General features: G+C 47.2%; 1 protein-coding gene across 2 annotated transcripts in view; it reads left to right on the top strand.

The window, feature by feature from the left end:
- The window catches only part of scai (suppressor of cancer cell invasion), a 97,959-nt gene that overhangs the window by 47,036 nt on the left and 33,498 nt on the right, over positions 1–17,425 (top strand). For both annotated transcript variants that reach the window (XM_086052927.1, XM_086052926.1), the window contains exon 10: positions 8,157–8,258. In XM_086052927.1, the coding sequence (XP_085909053.1) occupies positions 8,157–8,258 (102 nt within the window). The remainder of the gene's footprint in view (positions 1–8,156; positions 8,259–17,425) is intronic.

The following is a 17,425-nucleotide window of genomic DNA, read 5'->3' as shown; positions in this document are numbered from 1 at the left end:
ATCTCTCACGCAGTGAATATAAAATATCTACATTCACCTGTTCAAATGCCAAGTTTTTGTGACACTACGATACAGTGACTTGCGAAAGTATTCGGCCTCCTGGAACTGTTCGACCTTTTGCTTCTTTCAGGTTTCAAACATAAAGGTCTAAAATTGGAATTTATTGTGAACACCAAGTGGGACACAATCGTGAAGTAGAATGAAATTTATATGGTATTTTAAAATTTTTTTAAACTGAGCAGTGGGCCGTCCAAAATTATCCCCAACGCCCCCACAAGTTAATACTTTGTAGAACCAGCTTTTGCTGTCATTACAGCTACAAGTCTTTTCAGATGTGTTTCTATCAGTTTTTCACATCTACAAACTGAAGTTTTTGCCCATTCTTGCTTGCAAAACAGCTCCAGCACAAGTAGATTAGATGGAGAGCATTGTGGACAGCGGTTTTCTGGTCTTTCCACAAATTCTCAATTGGATTCAGGTCTAGACTTTTACTTGGCCATTCTAACACCTCGATATGTTTAGTTTTGAACCATTCCTTTGCTGATTTTGCTTTATATTTTGGATCATTGTCTTGTTGGAAGTTAAACCTCCATCCCAGTCTCAGGTCTTTTGCAGACTCCAACAGTTTGTGTAACGTCTGAGTTAAGGGCTTCCGAGGATCTTGACAGCAATAACGTGAACTTTGAAACTGCTTGGGAGCGCTGCCCGTTTATTGCTTCGCTAAGCACATGCACAGTACCACACTGGGTTATTTCTGTCGCCAGCCTGTGACGTCATCACCAAATATGCACAACAGAGACCAGAGCAAATGAACCGCTCCTACTCCTACATGCGTAGATCCCCAAGAAAGCCCGCACTTCCGTGGCGGACCTTGGGACAGGCCAGGTTCTTACCTTCTCAGGGGATCAGGCCTGAGTCCCGCAGCCAGCCCAAAAACATCACATGGTCCCGGCTAGCTGGCCCTTGCGGGCATTGAGGAACAGCCCCCCCGCACCAATCCGGGTGAAGACCTCCCCCAGTGCAGAGAGGTGCTCCTCGAAAGACTTGCTGTAAAGAAGAACATCGTCCAAATAGACCATGCAGACATGCCATGGGAGCCCTTTCAGCATCATCTCTATGACCCTCTGGATTCCAGAGTCTGGAAGGTCGCCGGTCCATTAGTGAGGCCCATGGCATGGATTTGAACTGGTAGTGGCCCTGGCCCGTAGAGAACACTGTCTTCTCACGGTCCTCTGGTGCGACTGCCACTTGCCAGTAACCGTCCGAAAAATCCAAAGTGCTGAACCAGGTGGCCCCTGTGAGGGCGTCCAGCGTGTCGTCCACTCATGATAGTGGGTGAGAGTCCTTTCTAGTCACAGAGTTGAGAGCCCTGTAGTCAACACAGAACCTCCAGGTGCCGTCCTTTTTCCTCACGAGCACCACAGGAGTGGACTATGGGCTACAGCTCTCCTCAATGATGCCGTCCTTCAACAGGCGTAGAACCTGTCTTTCCATCTCCCTACGTTTTTCAGGAGACGTGCGGTAGGCCGGCTTCTTTATTGGGGGATGGTCAGATTGGTGTTCCCGGCCCCCTTTTGGCCAGTCCGAAACAGCCCCTTGTGCTTCTCCAACAAATCCTGCAGTTGTCGCTTCTGCTCAGCAGACAACATGCCGTCCGGGACCTCCGGTAGTGTAGCAGCCACCTGTGGGGGCGCAGAGCCTTCAGTTGGGGCGGATAAATCACCTTCATCAATGTGATGGACCACCCCCAGGTGGTTCCCAGAGTGCAATATCAATATCTCCGCAATCAGGTTGAGCACCCTTGCCACCGTGCACCCCTTCGCCACTGGTGCCACCGTTCGTGCAACGACCAGTCCCAGGGTGTCCCTGAACTCCGGCTTAACACAGCCCAGATAAGACCTCACGGGAGGCATAGTGCTGGGTGGGAGGCCCACTTTAACAGGGACCAGCATTTCGCTGCAGGGTGGAACAGTTGTATCAAAGGACACAGAAATATTACAACAGTCGAGTATGAAATCAGTGGCATGCATAAGAGGAATATCCATATCACCGACATGGAGCAGACCACGACCCAAATTCAAAACAGCACGAGGCTGTATCATGAAATCAAAACCCAACAGAACCTTCTGTGTGGACCCCCGTACTACATGAACCACTGGCGGCCAGGCTCCACTCCCATCTGTAATGGAAGAGTCATTGTACCCAAGGAGTCCAACAATTGTCCCACCGTACGTGAAACAGTGTATTGTTTACTCAACACTTCATCACGAAGCCCTGGCAGGGACATTTTGAACTCCTCTGAGATCAGCGAAATGTTAGAACCGGAGTCAATCAGAACAGTCACATCAACAGTCCTTTCACATAGGCAGTAGGTTTAGACTCACTGTGCACAAGTTCTCCGGGGAGGCAGGGGCCCGTGCCCCCGTGCTGTCCTTTCGACCCTGCGTTGGCGTAACTGGCATCTGAGTCACGATGGCAGTTACCGGACGTTTCCTGACTCCTGCCCGCGTGGTGATGAAGAAGGTGATCGGTGGCCTGGTGATAAGAACCTCACATCGCGGCTGTCGCTCCTCTGCTGTGTGCGGCCCCCGTGAGCAGTCGTTGTCCCGCTGGCGCGATGAAAGAACTGAGCCTGTGTCCCGGTCTCCTCGCTCACTTGGGGACCATGCTCTGGTGCCGTATCCTGCCCTTGGCTTACATTGTGGAGAGTGGCCCTTCGCACCCTCGTCCGTCCTGAAGTCGCCGCCGGACGACCTGCAGCCCTACTCTCCGCAGTCACAGCGACAGGCGCGCTCCGGGTCCTGCAGACGCTCTCACAGAAAGGGTGAGCCAGTCCGGCCACTCTCACTCCCATGTTGGCGTGTTCTCAGCTCCCTGACTTCTGTCTGTAGGTCATCCATCTTCCTGGTGAGGCTCTCCACCACACGGATGAGGCCCTCCCTGCCGTTATTTATGCCAACCCCATCTGGGACCCGCGGTGACCCAAGCGTAGCCACCACGGTAGGATGTGCGGGAGGTGAGGGCCCACCGAGCGGGCAGGTCTTCAGTGCATACCTGGCACGCTCACAGTGACTAGCAATAGTCATCGCCTCCCCGATGTCTGTCGCCCCCTGCTCGTGGCACTTGGCTTGGAGAGCAGGATCGAGGCCCGCTAAGAAATGCCCAAACTTCGCAGCCTTGTCATAACTGGGAAACAACTCCGTCACAAGTCTGGAGATGTCAGCAGCATATACCTCCAAACTCTCTTCCACCATGCGAGGACGTGCCGAAATGCACGTCTGGAAGTGCAACAGAAACTGCTTCCGTCCGAATGCTTCGTGCAGCGGGGAGAATGTTGAGTCTCTCTGTATACCGCGCCTCGCGCCCCCGCCATCTGCGCGCGCACCGTGGCTTCAAACTGCTTAATCCATGTAGTAAACGGCTCCGCTAAACGCCGATGGCAGCCCCACTTTAAATTTAAAGTCACTTACGGACTCGTTCCACATCGAAGGGTATTGGGAAACCCCGTCTTCTACGTCCGACGCACACTCTATTTTCCCCCGGGAAAACATCTCCGTCGTCGTGCCAAAAAAAGGTCAAATTATTCAAAAAGATCGAAGTACGAAGCAAAAACCCTCCAGTTACCGCTGCCACCAATGTAACGTCCGAGTTAAGGGCTTCCGAGGGTCTCGTCAACAATAACGTGAAGTTTGAAACTGTTTGGGAGCGCTGCCCGTTTATTGCTTCGCTAACCACATGCACAGTACCACACTGTCTTTTTTCTGTCGCCAGCCTGTGACGTCACCACCAAATAGGTACAACAAACAGAGACCAGAGCAAATGACCCGCTCCTACTCCTACAGTTTTTTTCATCCATAGTGATCATGGTCATCTTAGGTGCATCCCCGATCAGTGCTCTTGTTTGTCCTAAGTAGAGGGCTGTCCGGGTCTTGGTAGGTTTGCAGTGGTCTGATACTCTCTATTTCAATATGATTGAGTGAACAGTGCTCCGTGAGATGTTTAAAGCTAGTAAAATATTTTTATAACCTAATCCTGCTTTAAACTTCTCCACAACTTTAGCCCGGACCTGCTTAGTGTGTTCTTTGCTCTTCATGATTCTGTTTGCTCCCCAATATTCTTTTAACAAACCTATGAGACCGTCACAGGTCAGGTGCATTTATACTGAAACTAGATTACACACAAGTGGAATCTATTTATCATTCATAGACAGTCATTCAGATCAACATAGGATCATTTTGAAATCATCAGGGAACTTCTGGAGTCAGTTGGCTGCAGTGACAGCAAAGGGGCCTAATAATATTGCATGCCCCACCTTTCTTTTTTTTTCTTCCAAAAAAAAGTTTAAAATATCATATGGTTTTCGTTCCACGTCATGATTGTGTCCCACATGGTGTTGATGCTTCACAAAAAAACAAAAATGTTATATCTTTATGTTAGAATCCTGATATGTGGGAAAAGGTCAAGAAATTCAAGGGGGTCGAATACTTTTGCAAACCACTGTAAATAACTTCAGGGCGACCCAGAACATACTGGAGAGACTGTGTCTCCCAGCTGGCTTGGGATTGCCTCAGGCTCCCCTAGGAGGAGCTGGACGATGTGGCTGGGAAGACGGCAGTCTGGGCTTCCCTGCTTAAGCTGCTGCCCCCACGACCCGACCTTGGATAAGCGGAAGAGAATGGATGGATGGATGGCTCTGTGCGACACTCATTGCGATAGTTGTGCTGTTATTTTACTCTTAATTAGACCTCACAATGACTTATACGTTACTGTTGGATATAAATGACCCAAAACCCCAGATAAAACGTCTGCTCCACGACCATGTTTCTGTCAGTCGTCCGTGGAATGGGCGTCCTTCAGTACTTGACCCGGTTAGGAATGATTATAGGGAGGGACATAAAAGCCATTTTTAAAAACACTTCACCTCGTCCTCTGTATCCAAAATAGGTGTCCGTCTGGACCGTTCCGCCCCTGGGACGGAAGGCCCATCTCTGGTCTTCATTATGTTAAAACACAAAGTTTGTGACTTTTCGCTAAAATCTGTTGCTGTGGCAAAGCGCTGTTCACCACTAATACAGTGCTGAATGTGAGGGTCTAAACATGCGTGAACACTGATGAAAGTTTGCACACATATCATGCCTGGCAAAATCATCTAGATTTTATTAGTTTATTGTGCAATTTTGAAACAAAAAAGGCTCAATAGCGCCCCCTAGAAATTTTTAACAAAGCATCCCCAGTTGTACGTTTCACCTGAATCTCTGAAAATTTGGTGGTCTATGTAACAGGCCAAGACCTACAAAAAGTCTCTTGGAGCCATTTGCTGAACCAAACAGGAAGTCCACTGTTTTTTAATTTACTCTTTCAACAAAAGCGGCTGTAACATGATCACATCTTCTAAAGTTTTCTCACATTCGATGATAGGCCTGAAGACATATGTATATTTCACTGTAGTGGTAGCACCACCTACTGGCTAAAGGAAATACAGTATATGTTTTATTATTTGATGTTTTTCAACCAGCAGGTTGACCAGATTGACCTCATATTTCCTCGGAAGAGTGTTTGCCAATGTTGCAACACGAAGTTTGTGAATTTTCACAAAACGTTATTGCCATGGAAACACGCTTTTCGTCAAGAAAACAACACTACCTTTGAGGGTCTCAACATGCACGAAAACTCATGAAACCTTGCAAACACATCAGGCCTGGCAACAGCATCAATACTTATTACGCTATTGTGCTTTTTTTTTTTTTATTTAAATGGCTCAACAATTTTCCCTCCAAATTTGTAACGAAGCAACTCTGGTTGTAAGTGTCACCAAGATTGACAAGATTTTGGAAGTATATGTACTGTAACAGCCCAAGACCTACAAAAAAAGCAGAGCTGGGCATCGGCCCTCCGTCCCTGGGTTTCCGTCCTGAAGGTGCTTCACTCCTGACACGCGGTCAAGTAAGGAAACAATAAAAATAAAAGGTTGTGGTGTACCTTGTGGTCCCACAGACGCAATGACGTGTCCCATATTTTCATTTTACAGATGACAATGCTGTGCGTGTGTCAGTTGTTTTTGTTTGATATTTTTTCTTTGTTTGCCAACGTGTCTGCTCGTGCGGCACCTGCGTGTGATGTAAAGATTACGTTCTCTATGCCTATTGGCTGTCACCGGCGAGGGATGGGCTGGGACCACGTGGGTCTATTGAATATGCAGGACGGAAACCCGGGGACGGAGGGCCGATGACCAGCTCTGCAAAAAAGTCTCTTGGAGCCATATCCTAAAAGAAAGTCCTCCATTTTGAATTTTGTTTCATGTCTGGCCCTATTTTTTGGCCTTTTATAGAGGTCTAAACCAGGGGTAGGCAACTCATGTCCTAGAGAACCACTGTCCTTCCTGTTTTACATGATTCCCTCCTCCAACACACCTGATTCAAATGATCGGGTACTTTATCAGGCTTCTACAGATTCTAGATTGCTAATGAACTGATGTACGGATTACAGACAGTGGCACTGAGGAAACAACAGGAAGCAGAGCTAGACGTGGGGGAAACAAAGTGTTGAGGTGTTTTTTTAGAAGTCAACAAGAAGGATAGGATTATTAATGAGCTCATCAGAGCGACAGCCAATGTTATATGCCAGAGAAAGACGACTTGACGATGGTTAGGACACTTCCAGACAAGAGATAGTGAATATACCGTATCGGTAGAAGGGTAAGGAGTATGGAGCGGCTAGGAAAGACAGCAAGAGCAAAGCCTAAGAGAATGTTGCTGGATATAGTAATGGAAGACACGAAGGCACTCTGTGTCATAGAGGAGGATGCAGAAGATAGACTTTGATGGTAAAGGAAGATACATTGTTGCGACCCCTAATGGTACAAGCCGAAACAAAAAGAAGGAGGTGGCTAATGCAGGGTTCGGCAACCAACCTCTTTAATCCTTATGTTGCGTCTTTACGTGGCTTGGGAAAATAAATTATAAGTGTCCGATTGAAGTGTATTGTAACGTCTTCCAAAGACACGATGTCAGACGTAGCTTAGTCATCTCCCTTTTTATCATTCCAACTCGGCTACTGTGGGCCGTAGTCAACGCCAACTGAAGTGCAACAAGAGTTCCGTCATAAGTACACACGCTCATCCTTCTCTCCGTCCGCGCACTCCTCTATTACTCGCACACCCCTCCCATCTAGCGAGTCCCGTGATGCATTCAGGAATCTCAGAAACAACACAACTTAGCAAAACACAAATGTCACCACAACACGTTCATGATGATGTTAAAACAAGTGATTGCTTTGCTACTGGTTCACAAACACCCTTGTAATTCATTTTTGCTAATGGTTAACTGGATTTTCTGTTTTGTTGCATATCGCTGATTTTTCCCATTGCCATAGAAGGTATCACTGATTTACGTTTTTCTGAGGCGGGCTTTGAATGCCTTTCGAGCCGACTCAAGCAGTTGAGGTATGATAGAGAGACGGTGCTTGAAATCTTGTGGGTTTGGAAAATAAAAGAAGGATTGCTCAGCGTTTCCGGTGGCGTTCCCATACTGTATATAATTAATGCAGTTCGGATGGTCAGGCACTGTTGCGTGACCGGCGGCATGTTCGAAGCATTCAAAGCGGAAATTTTGGTCCTTCGCCCATTCCGCCTGCGTAGGATGAATTTAAATTTTGGCCGCATCGCGTCGGGGATAGTCAATCGACATCGAGAACATACTCATTACGTCACACACATGCGCATAAATAAGCAGACACACAGCCAAATACTTTCAACAAAATGCAAAAAAAAACATGCACACACAATGCGTGTGGTAAAATATGAACAATGTGGGACAACAATATCATTCATTGCAGTCATTGGGATCAAGAGGCATACAACACAGCCAGCCTTCTTTATGAGGTGGGACAAGAGACAAAAAGGAGCAACCGGCTTGGAGAATTCAGAGCAAGGAAGTTGTAGTATCTTGTGATTGGACTGAATAATTTACAACTGTTTAACTGTCAACTAAGATATCATTTAGCAGCCAACACAACCACCGTTGGTCACCGGATTAACTGGTGATGTTTGAACTTTTTTTTTCTCCCTGTTGGAGGTGCAGTGCACCTCCTCTTGTTCGCTTGAAGCAACCCGCAGTGTTTAATATTTTCTTGCAACTGTGTATTTCCTCTCTCCTAAGGAACCCACTGAGAAGCCTGCCAAACGGGGAAACCCTCACAAGTATCTCCTCTACAAGCCAACATTCAGCCAGCTTTTTACATTCTTGTCTGCTTCCTTTAAAGTAAGTGTGGACTTCAATTTGTCTGAATCTACGGGCAAACTGGCCATTTGCAGTTGAGCTAATGAGCCCACCAAGCAATTGAAACCTAAGTGAATCTCCAATAATGGTTCCGTTTCAGCTGGTTTAGTCCATTTATTTGTCGCTCTGAACAGCTTTACGGCAACAACAGCAAAAGTATCGCTTCTCATCTCGAACATCATCATTATGTACTACCTATTGACAGTTTGAGGACTGCCGTATGCAGTGGGTACGGAAAGTATTCAGACTCCTTGAAACTTTTCACTTTCTGTGTCATTGCAGCCATTTGCCAAAATCAAAATAATTTTATTTCTCATTAATGTATAATCATTATCCATCCATTATCCATACCGCTTATTCTCACAAGGGTCGCGGGCGTGCTGGAGCCTATCTCCCAGCAGTCTTCGGGCAGTAGGTGGGGGACACTCTGAATTGGTTGCTAGCCAATCGCAAGGCACACAGAGACAAACAAACATCCGCACTACTCACAATCACACCTAGGGGCAATTTAGAGTGTCCAATTGCTAAACAATCATTGCATTACATTATTTTGGATTTAGGATTTTGGGGATCCTCTGCCATTCTTCCTTGCAAATCCTCTCCAGTTCTGTCAGGTTGGATGGTGAACGTTGGTGGACAGCCATTTTCAGGTCCCTCCAGAGATACTCAATCGGGTTTAGGTCAGGGCTCTGGCTGGGCCAGTCAAGAACGGTCACAGAGTTGTTCTGAAGCCACTCATTTGTTATTTTAGCTGTGTGCTTCGGGTCATTGCCCTGTTGAAAGGTGAACCTTTGCCCCAGTTTGAGGTCCTGAGCACTCTAGAAGAGGTTTTCCTCCATGATATAGCTGTACGTGGCTGCATTCATCTTCCTTCAATTGCAACCAGTTGTCCTGTCCCTACAGCTGAAATACACACCTACAACATGATGCTCCCACCACCACGTTTCACTGTAGGGATTGTATTGGGCAGGTGATGAGCAGGGCCTGGTTTTCTCCACACATACCGCTTAGAATTAACACCAAAAAGTTCAATCATGGTCTCATTAGACCAGAGAATCGCATTTCTCATAGTCTGGGTGTCCTTCATGGATTTGGCTTCTGTTGGGCCACTCTGCCATAAAGCCCTGACCGGTGGAGGGCTGCAGTGATAATTTTTTTTTAACTTTCTCCCATCTTCCTACTGCATCTCTGGAGCTCGGCCACAGTGATGGTTATTTAGAGGGGAATTTGACGAAAAACCTCATTAAATCAGTCTTGAAATGTGAAGGCGCTCAATTTCATGCTTCAGCCGGAAACATCTCATTCTGAATACGTCCGAAGTTTAGGAAACAAAGATATGAGTTTAAACCTATGTCTACACTGTTATATCATAAACCTGACCAGGAAAATGATTATTACCATAGAGAAGCAGATTCATAATTGCAAAGTTAGCTGGATAAGCACAGTACATAATACACAATACACAAACATACATTTGAATATGTTACATTTCAAAGTAATTTTGATTGACCGAAAGGCATAGGAAGATTAAAGCTGCATTTCCCATGTTGACCTCTTGGGGTCAGTCTGTGTCCGGCACTGCCAAGTCCGTCAGGGTTTGGATTGCGTGAGGGTCCCTCCAACTTCCTGGTGGATCAGCTCCAGAAAGTCTGTTTCAAGGCAGTTCGAATCCACAATCCATTGTCTGTAGAGGTTGTCCAGGTGACGAAGAGTGGCTCCCTATCAGGAGTTTGTGTCTTTCTGAGTCCTACTAGCATGTCTTTGTCAAATCCAATTGCCAGGGTCCCCTGGTGATTCAATTTGCTTTGAAGTGAGACTGGAGCAGACCTGGTGGCAGTGAAGGATTTGTCCGATATTAGAATCAGGCTGGTAATTACTGACTCTAGATGGATGCCTTTATACTAGCCAATATCTTAGCCATATGTTGATAAGACTGTAATTGCATCACACATTTATGGTCATCACACACAAACAGATAAATGTCCTTACACATAAGCAGCCATATAACAATCAATAGTGAGGGAAGAAAGAAAACTAATTGTGTCTTATGTAACAATACACACCAACAGGCCTTCACATAAGTGCCCTCATACAACTTTGTCTTGTGGAATGGGGATGTGGCTTTGAGGGACATCCGACAGGGGTAGAAGTCCTTGTGACCTTGTGTCTCCAGGCCAGACGACCTCGTCCTTGAAGTGATAAACCAAAGATGGAGAAGATCAGAACCAACATTTTTGATTAGACTTATCTGTCAGGACAACACTAGATATGTTTATATGCAGAGCTGGGCACTTAACCCTTTTTTGACGGTCAGGCCGCGACCCTCCACCCTTGACCTGGGTACCCTTCCGGCCTCAACACCCCGCCCTTATTCATAAAAATTATCCCCCCCCTCCCAAAAAAAAAAAAAAAAAACGTACATGACGCCGCCGCGGGAGAGATGCTAATGGCACAGGTTTATTTAAAGATCTTTAGCTGACTAATTTACTATTCAAACACGCTTCAAATGTGCCACTAGAACCTACCCAACTGCGGGTGCTTCCATTGCAAGCCCCGGGTTTGGTTTTGTCGTATTGTATAATTATTTGGGTCCAACAGACGGCCAGAAGTCGCATTCAACAAGTTACTTATTTATTTTCCACACTTCCCCTCCTTCACACTTCCGGCCTTCAAAATAAAAGCATACCAGCAGGTTTCGTGCAGCTTGACTATACTCGTGGACACAAGTTGTTTTGAAACAGTTGCATTCCAAGTCGGGGGGCGTCGCTTCAAAAAGACAGGGATACCAGCAAACCACTACACAGCAGGTTTCGTGCAGCTTGACTATACTCGTGGAGACAAGTTGTTTTGAAACAGTCACGCCTTTGCCAAACTAGTTTGCTTTGCAGCAACAACGAGCTGCGTGGTGCATCCTCTCCTCCGTGTGGTAAACTGTACGTCATCGTAACATGTCACATCATGGGCATCGGTCATGTGAATCAATGCAAAAGTTATCGTTCGCGCTGTCGTGGGAATATAAAGAAGCCTAAAAAGAAGCCTTTCATTGAGTAGGCTGAGATTAATTTTGGCCGCCTCGCGACCACACACACACGCATGAGGGCCGTTTAGTGGGCCGGACTAATATCCACTTCCGGCTTTGCTTAGTCGAGCCCTTTACCGACCGGTCCGAACTGCCCAGCTCTGTTTATATGTACATATAGGGTTGCATCTTCGACAGGGCCCTGTGTCTCACTTCGCCTCCACGGGTGTTAGTGTTCGCGAGGTAAGGAAAGAAGCTCAGATCTGACCTTGTCTCATTCCTGTACAGTGGTACCTCTACTTACGAACATCTCTTCATACGAAATTTTCAAGTTCCGAAACGCCTCAACAGGAAAATATTGCCTCTAGATACGAAAGAAATTTCAGAATACGAAAGGTAAAAGTATGGGGTGATACTCGCAGTATGGGCTGCTACTAGCAGTATGGGCTGCGACTCGCAGGTCCGGAATTTCCTGAACACAACATACTCATAGCTGCTCTGCCATTGGCTAGCCTAGAATCTTCCTGGCATCCCATTGACTAAGAGGGACCTCTACCATATGTCTTTATGTGTGGAGATAGACAGGTAGATAGATAGATATGTGATAGATATGTCTATGCAGCGTCCTCGTCATTCGCCCCTCGGGCCATGAGGTGTTCCGATAGTTTTACGTGAATTAGAAACGAGGAAAAGAAAAAAAGGAGAATTTTTTTTTTTCCGTTCAAACAAAGCAAGAGATAATAGAAAAGTATGAAAGAGGGATGCGTTTGGTTGATCTCGCCAAAGAATATGACCGTAATGTATCAACAGTCGCCACGTTATTAAATCAGTTCTTTACAAAACGCCAGGCAAAAACCACTTCTGAGAGAGAACATGAACCAAAGAGGGCAAAAAGCGATGAGGACAGCAATTAAAAGGCAAACGACCATAATTTTTATTCCTTACTCTATTCTTTGTTTTTTTTTACATGCACAACTCTCATTTATTGTGCAATAATCTAATTGTAACATGTATTTGTTAAGATAAGATAAGATAAGAATGCCTTTATTGATCCCACAGTGGGGAAATTTTCGTTGTTACAGTAGCAAAGATATAGGTCACACAGGGGCGGCGGCATAATGTGGCCATTAATGTATAACATTGACGGCAAACATTTAGAACCAAACCTATGTAGATATACGCAGTAACATGTGTATATACACATGTGTATACACACCAACCTACATCTACATAAAAAATATGAGGAACACTCATTTCGGCCTGTACATAGTACAGAGGAAAAAATACTCTAAGTGACAGTGCTGCAGTGCTGTAGTGAAATGTAAGGAACAGCATTGGATAAAAATAAAACTAGACTAACAGTAGTGGGGAATGTTGAGTATTGCACGGTATTACAGTAGTGGGGAATATTGGGTATTGCACGATATGAGCTCAGGTGCAGGACTGCACAATTGCACTAATGACCGCCAGTTTGTAGAGACTACACAATGTTCTTGTTAAAGAGTCTGACAGCAGCAGGCAAGAAGGAACGGCGGAATCTCTCCTTTGCACAGCGAGGGTGTAACAGTCTGTCACTGAAGGTGCTGTGGAGTGCTGTTAGGGTGCCCTGGAGGGGGTGGTCCGGGTTGCCCAGCATTGATGACAGCTTGGCCAACATCCTCCTGTCCCCCACCGAGTCCACAGAGTCCAGGGAGCAGCCCAGGACAGAGCCGGCCCTCTTGACCAGTTTGTCCAGCCGCTTCTTGTCCCGGGCCGAGACGCCGCCTGCCCAGGTGACCACTCCCTGGAAGATGACCGATGCAACCACCGAGTCATAAAAGTTCCTGAGGAGTGTCCCCTGAACCCCAAAAGACCTCAGTCTCCTGAGTAGGAAGAGTCTGCTCTGACTCTTCCTATAGAGGGCGTCTGTGTTGTCGCACCAGTCCAGTTTATTGTTCAGATGAACACCCAGGTACTTGTAAGTTGAGACTCTCTCAACATCTGTTCCCCGGATATTCACTGGTGCAGGTGAAGAGTGCTGGCGCCTACCGAAATCCACCACCATTTCTTTGGATTTCCCCGCATTGATCAGGAGGCGGTTCTGCTGGCACCAGTCCACAAAACCCTGAGTAAGTTCTCTGTACTCCCGATCATCTCCGCCTGTGATGAGGCCGACAATCGCAGAGTCGTCAGAGAACTTCTGCAGGTGACAGGTAGGGGTGTTGTAGTTGAAGTCCGAGGTGTAGAGGGTGAACAGGAAGGGAGCCAAGACAGTTCCCTGTGGGGCCCCCGTGCTGCAGAGGAGCACGTCAGACACACAGTCCTGTGTTCTCACATACTGTGGCCGGTTTGTGAGGTAGTCCTGGATCCATGTGGTGAGGTGGTGCGCCACCCCCGCCCGTTCCAGCTTGTCTCCCAGTAGGGTGGGCTGGATGGTGTTGAAAGCACTGGAGAAATCAAAGAACATGATCCTCACAGTGCTCCCCGCCTTCTCCAGGTGGGAGAGTGAAGTGTGGAGGAGGTAGATGATGGCATCATCCACACTGATGCCAGGCTGGTATGCGAACTGGAGTGGGTCCATTGAGGAGCTCACCAGGGGGCGCAGGTGGACAAGGACCAGTCTCTCCAGGGTCTTCATCAGGTGAGACGTCAGCGCCACTGGTCTGAAGCTGTTGAGCTCCTTCGGGTGGGGGGTCTTTGGCACCGGGACCAGGCAGGATGTTTTCCATAGCTGGGGGACCCTGCCCAGCTTCAGGCTCAGGTTGAACATGTGCTGGACAATTCCACACAGCTGGTCTGCGCAGGATTTGAGGAGCTGGGGGCTGATGCCATCTGGACCCGCTGCCTTCCTCGCCTTCATCTTCTTCAGCTGGTTCCTCACCTGAGATGTTGTGAAGGCCAAGGCTGGACAGGAAGGAGTGGTGGCTATCTGGTGTAGCTGGGAGCTGGAGTCTGTGGAGAAAAGAGGGGAGGGGGTGACACGCCCAGCAGGAGGAGTAGGTGGAGACTGCAGCAGGAGAGACTGAGTGGAGGCAGGCATCTGATCGAACCTATTGAAAAAGAGATTCAGCTCATTTGCCCACTGCAGGTCCCCCTCAGTCCGGGTCTTGGGTTGTCCGTGGCCTGAGATGGTCTTCAGGCCCCTCCAGACTCCCCTGGCGTTATTCTGCAGCAGCTGCTCCTCCATCCTCTTCCTGTAGGACCTTTTCCCCTCTCTGATCCTCCTCCTCAGCTGGCGCTGCACAGTCCTCCGCTCCTCTATGTTGCCTGACGCAAAAGCCCTCCTCTTCTCCTTCAGGAGAGCTTTTATGTCTGGTGTGATCCAGGGTTTGTTGTTGGAGAAACACCTTACTGTCCTGGTGGGTATGGTGTTCTCCATGCAGAAATTTATATAGTCTGTAACAGTGTCCGTTAGACTACTAATGTCTTCCCCGTGAGCATCGCTGAATACTTCCCACACAGTTGTTGCTGAAGCAGTCCTTTAAGGCCTCCTCGGCCTCTCCAGACCATCTCTGAACCGTGCGGGTCACAGCTGGCTGCCTGTGGACCAGAGGTTTGTACACAGACTGGAGAGCCACCAGGTTGTGATCAGCTTTGCCCAGCGGGGGGAGGGGCAGTGATGTGTATGCCTCCTTGGTGTTGGCATAGAAAAGGTCCAGTGTTTTATTGTCTCTGGTGTGGCAGGTGACATACTGTGTGAATGAAGGCAGAGAGGAGGAAGGGGAGGCATGATTGAAGTCACCAGAGATGAGTACCAGGGCATTTGGGTGCTGTGTTTGTAGCCTGCTCACTGCTGCAGTCAAGACATCACAGGCTGTGTCGCTGCTGGCAGCTGGTGGGACGTAGACGGTCACCGCGATCACGTGACTATACTCTCGCGGGATGTAGAATGGCCTCATGCCAACAGCTAGCAGCTCAATATCCCTGCTGCAAAGCTGCTCCTTAATCGTGATGTGCCCAGGATTACACCATCTATCGTTCACAAACACAGCCAGCCCTCCTCCTTTCCTCTTTCCACTCTCCAGCGTCCTGTCCGAGCGTATGATTTGGAAGCCGTCCAATTCTACGACCGCGTTCGGCGTTAGCGTTGTTAGCCACGACTCCGTGAATAGCATCAGGCTAGCCTCCCGGAAGTCCCTCTCGTGCCGGGTAAGCGCCGCTAGCTCGTCCATCTTGTTGGGGAGCGATCTAACATTCCCCATGATAACAGACGGGAGGACGGGATGGTATCGTCTCCTCCTTTCCCGGCGTTTAACCCCCGCACGAGATCCCCGTCTCTTCCTCCTCAGCTCACGGGGGATATCGGGTCTCGCCCCGGGAGCCGGCGCATGGTTAGCACGGAGTGCTAACAGCTGATTCCGGCTGTAAACAATGGGGGCTCGGCTCCGAGCCAAGTCGCCGGACACGATCGCGCAAAAAATAGCAATCAGCAGCAGCAAGAATACCGCAGTTTGGGTGTCCATTGCTACGCAAGTTACGACTATCAATTATACGAAAAAGGTATGAGGTAGAGTAATATTAAAGAACAAAAACACACGAAAAGGCTCACCGATGAGCCGGAGCTACTGTAGCGGGCTGCCACTCGCGCGGCGCCGGAAGTCGATGTTTTCAGTTACATGTTTTCATGCATTTTTATGCTTTATAAAACATGTCTCAATATTGGGGGACTTGGAACAGATTAGAGCATTTACATGGAAAAAGCGTCTCTACTTACAAAATGTTCTATTTAAGAAATTTCTTACAGAACCAATTAATTTCGTAAGTAGAGGTACCACTGTATTTCAGAGATTGAAAGGAATAGACGAGAAAATTCAATCAACTTGTCTGAGTCTTTATTTACATTGGATGACTTCTTGATTAGATTAAATGAACATGCACTGGAAAATAGTTTTTTTTTGTGATCTAATATTTGATCTTACATCCCAAGTGAATGATCTGCTGAAATTTCCAACAGCAGTTATGGCTGAATCTTATGTCCACGGCATGGAAATGTGGTCCACATTCGGCATATTCATCACAACTGTTAATCAGTTTGCTTTCATATGTTAATAGTTGAGCAGAAAAGGAAACCAACCAACTCTTCCTGAATCGTGGATGTCCTGCGCTGCTTTTTCTGAAGCAGAAAGCTTACATGAGGCACCGTATTTTGCTCACCAAATGACTGACAAACTGCACAAAAATCATCCCAAAAGCAGTGAATTCTGTCTTTGGATCAAACAACAACTTAATGTGGCCTCAAACAGGCAGCACCGATATCTGTAGCGAGAATAGGGGGTCACTTGTAACTGTAGATAATTTATAGCGACTCGGGAGAGATGCCTGCATTACTCCCGCTTGCCTCTAGGGGAACCACATCAAATTTTGGTTTGTTTCAAGGGTTGTATATGGACAGTTTATTCAAAGTAATGTAGCATTCAAAGAAATGCAAAAAAACAAAAAACAAAAAAAACAACTGTTTGCAACATTCCACAGGTAAACATGTTAATTGCTAACAGGTGAATGTCATGATTGGGTATAAAAGGTGTATCCTCCAAAGGCTCAGTGGTTTATAAGATAGGATGGGGCTAGGTTACCCACTTTGTGATCAAGTGAGTGAGCAAATAGTCCAACAGTTTAACATTTCTCAACACAAGGAATTCAGAGATTTCATCAACTACTGTCCATAAATCCACCAAAAGATTCAGATAATCTGGAGAAATCTCAGCACTTGAATGGCAAAACTGAACCCAAGATTGAATGTCCATAGCCTTCGATCCCTTAGGCAGCAATGAATTAAAAATTGGCATCATTCTGTAAAGGATATTGCCACGTGACGGTGGTCGACTGGTTAGCACGTCCGCCTCACATTGCAGAGGTTGCGGGTTCGAATCTGGCCTTCCTGTGTGGAATGTTCTCCCCGTGCCTGCGTGGGTTTTCTCTGGGTACTACGGTTTCCTCCCACATTCCAAAAACATGCATGGTAGGTTAATTGAACACTCTAAATTGTCCCTAGGTGTGATTATGAGTGTGAATATTTATTTGTCTCTGTGTGCCCTGCAATTGGCTGGCAACCAATTCAGGGTGTACCAACCAATTCAGGGTGTACCCCTCCTACTGCCCCAAGACAGCTGGGATAGGCTCCAGCACACCCGTGACCCTTGTGAACATAAGC

This window comes from Filicampus tigris, chromosome 15, assembly GCF_054856515.1.
Source record: "Filicampus tigris isolate MCC_2025a chromosome 15, RoL_Ftig_1.0, whole genome shotgun sequence".
NCBI classification, from domain to species: domain Eukaryota; kingdom Metazoa; phylum Chordata; class Actinopteri; order Syngnathiformes; family Syngnathidae; genus Filicampus; species Filicampus tigris.
This window is presented reverse-complemented; position numbering and strand designations above follow the sequence as displayed.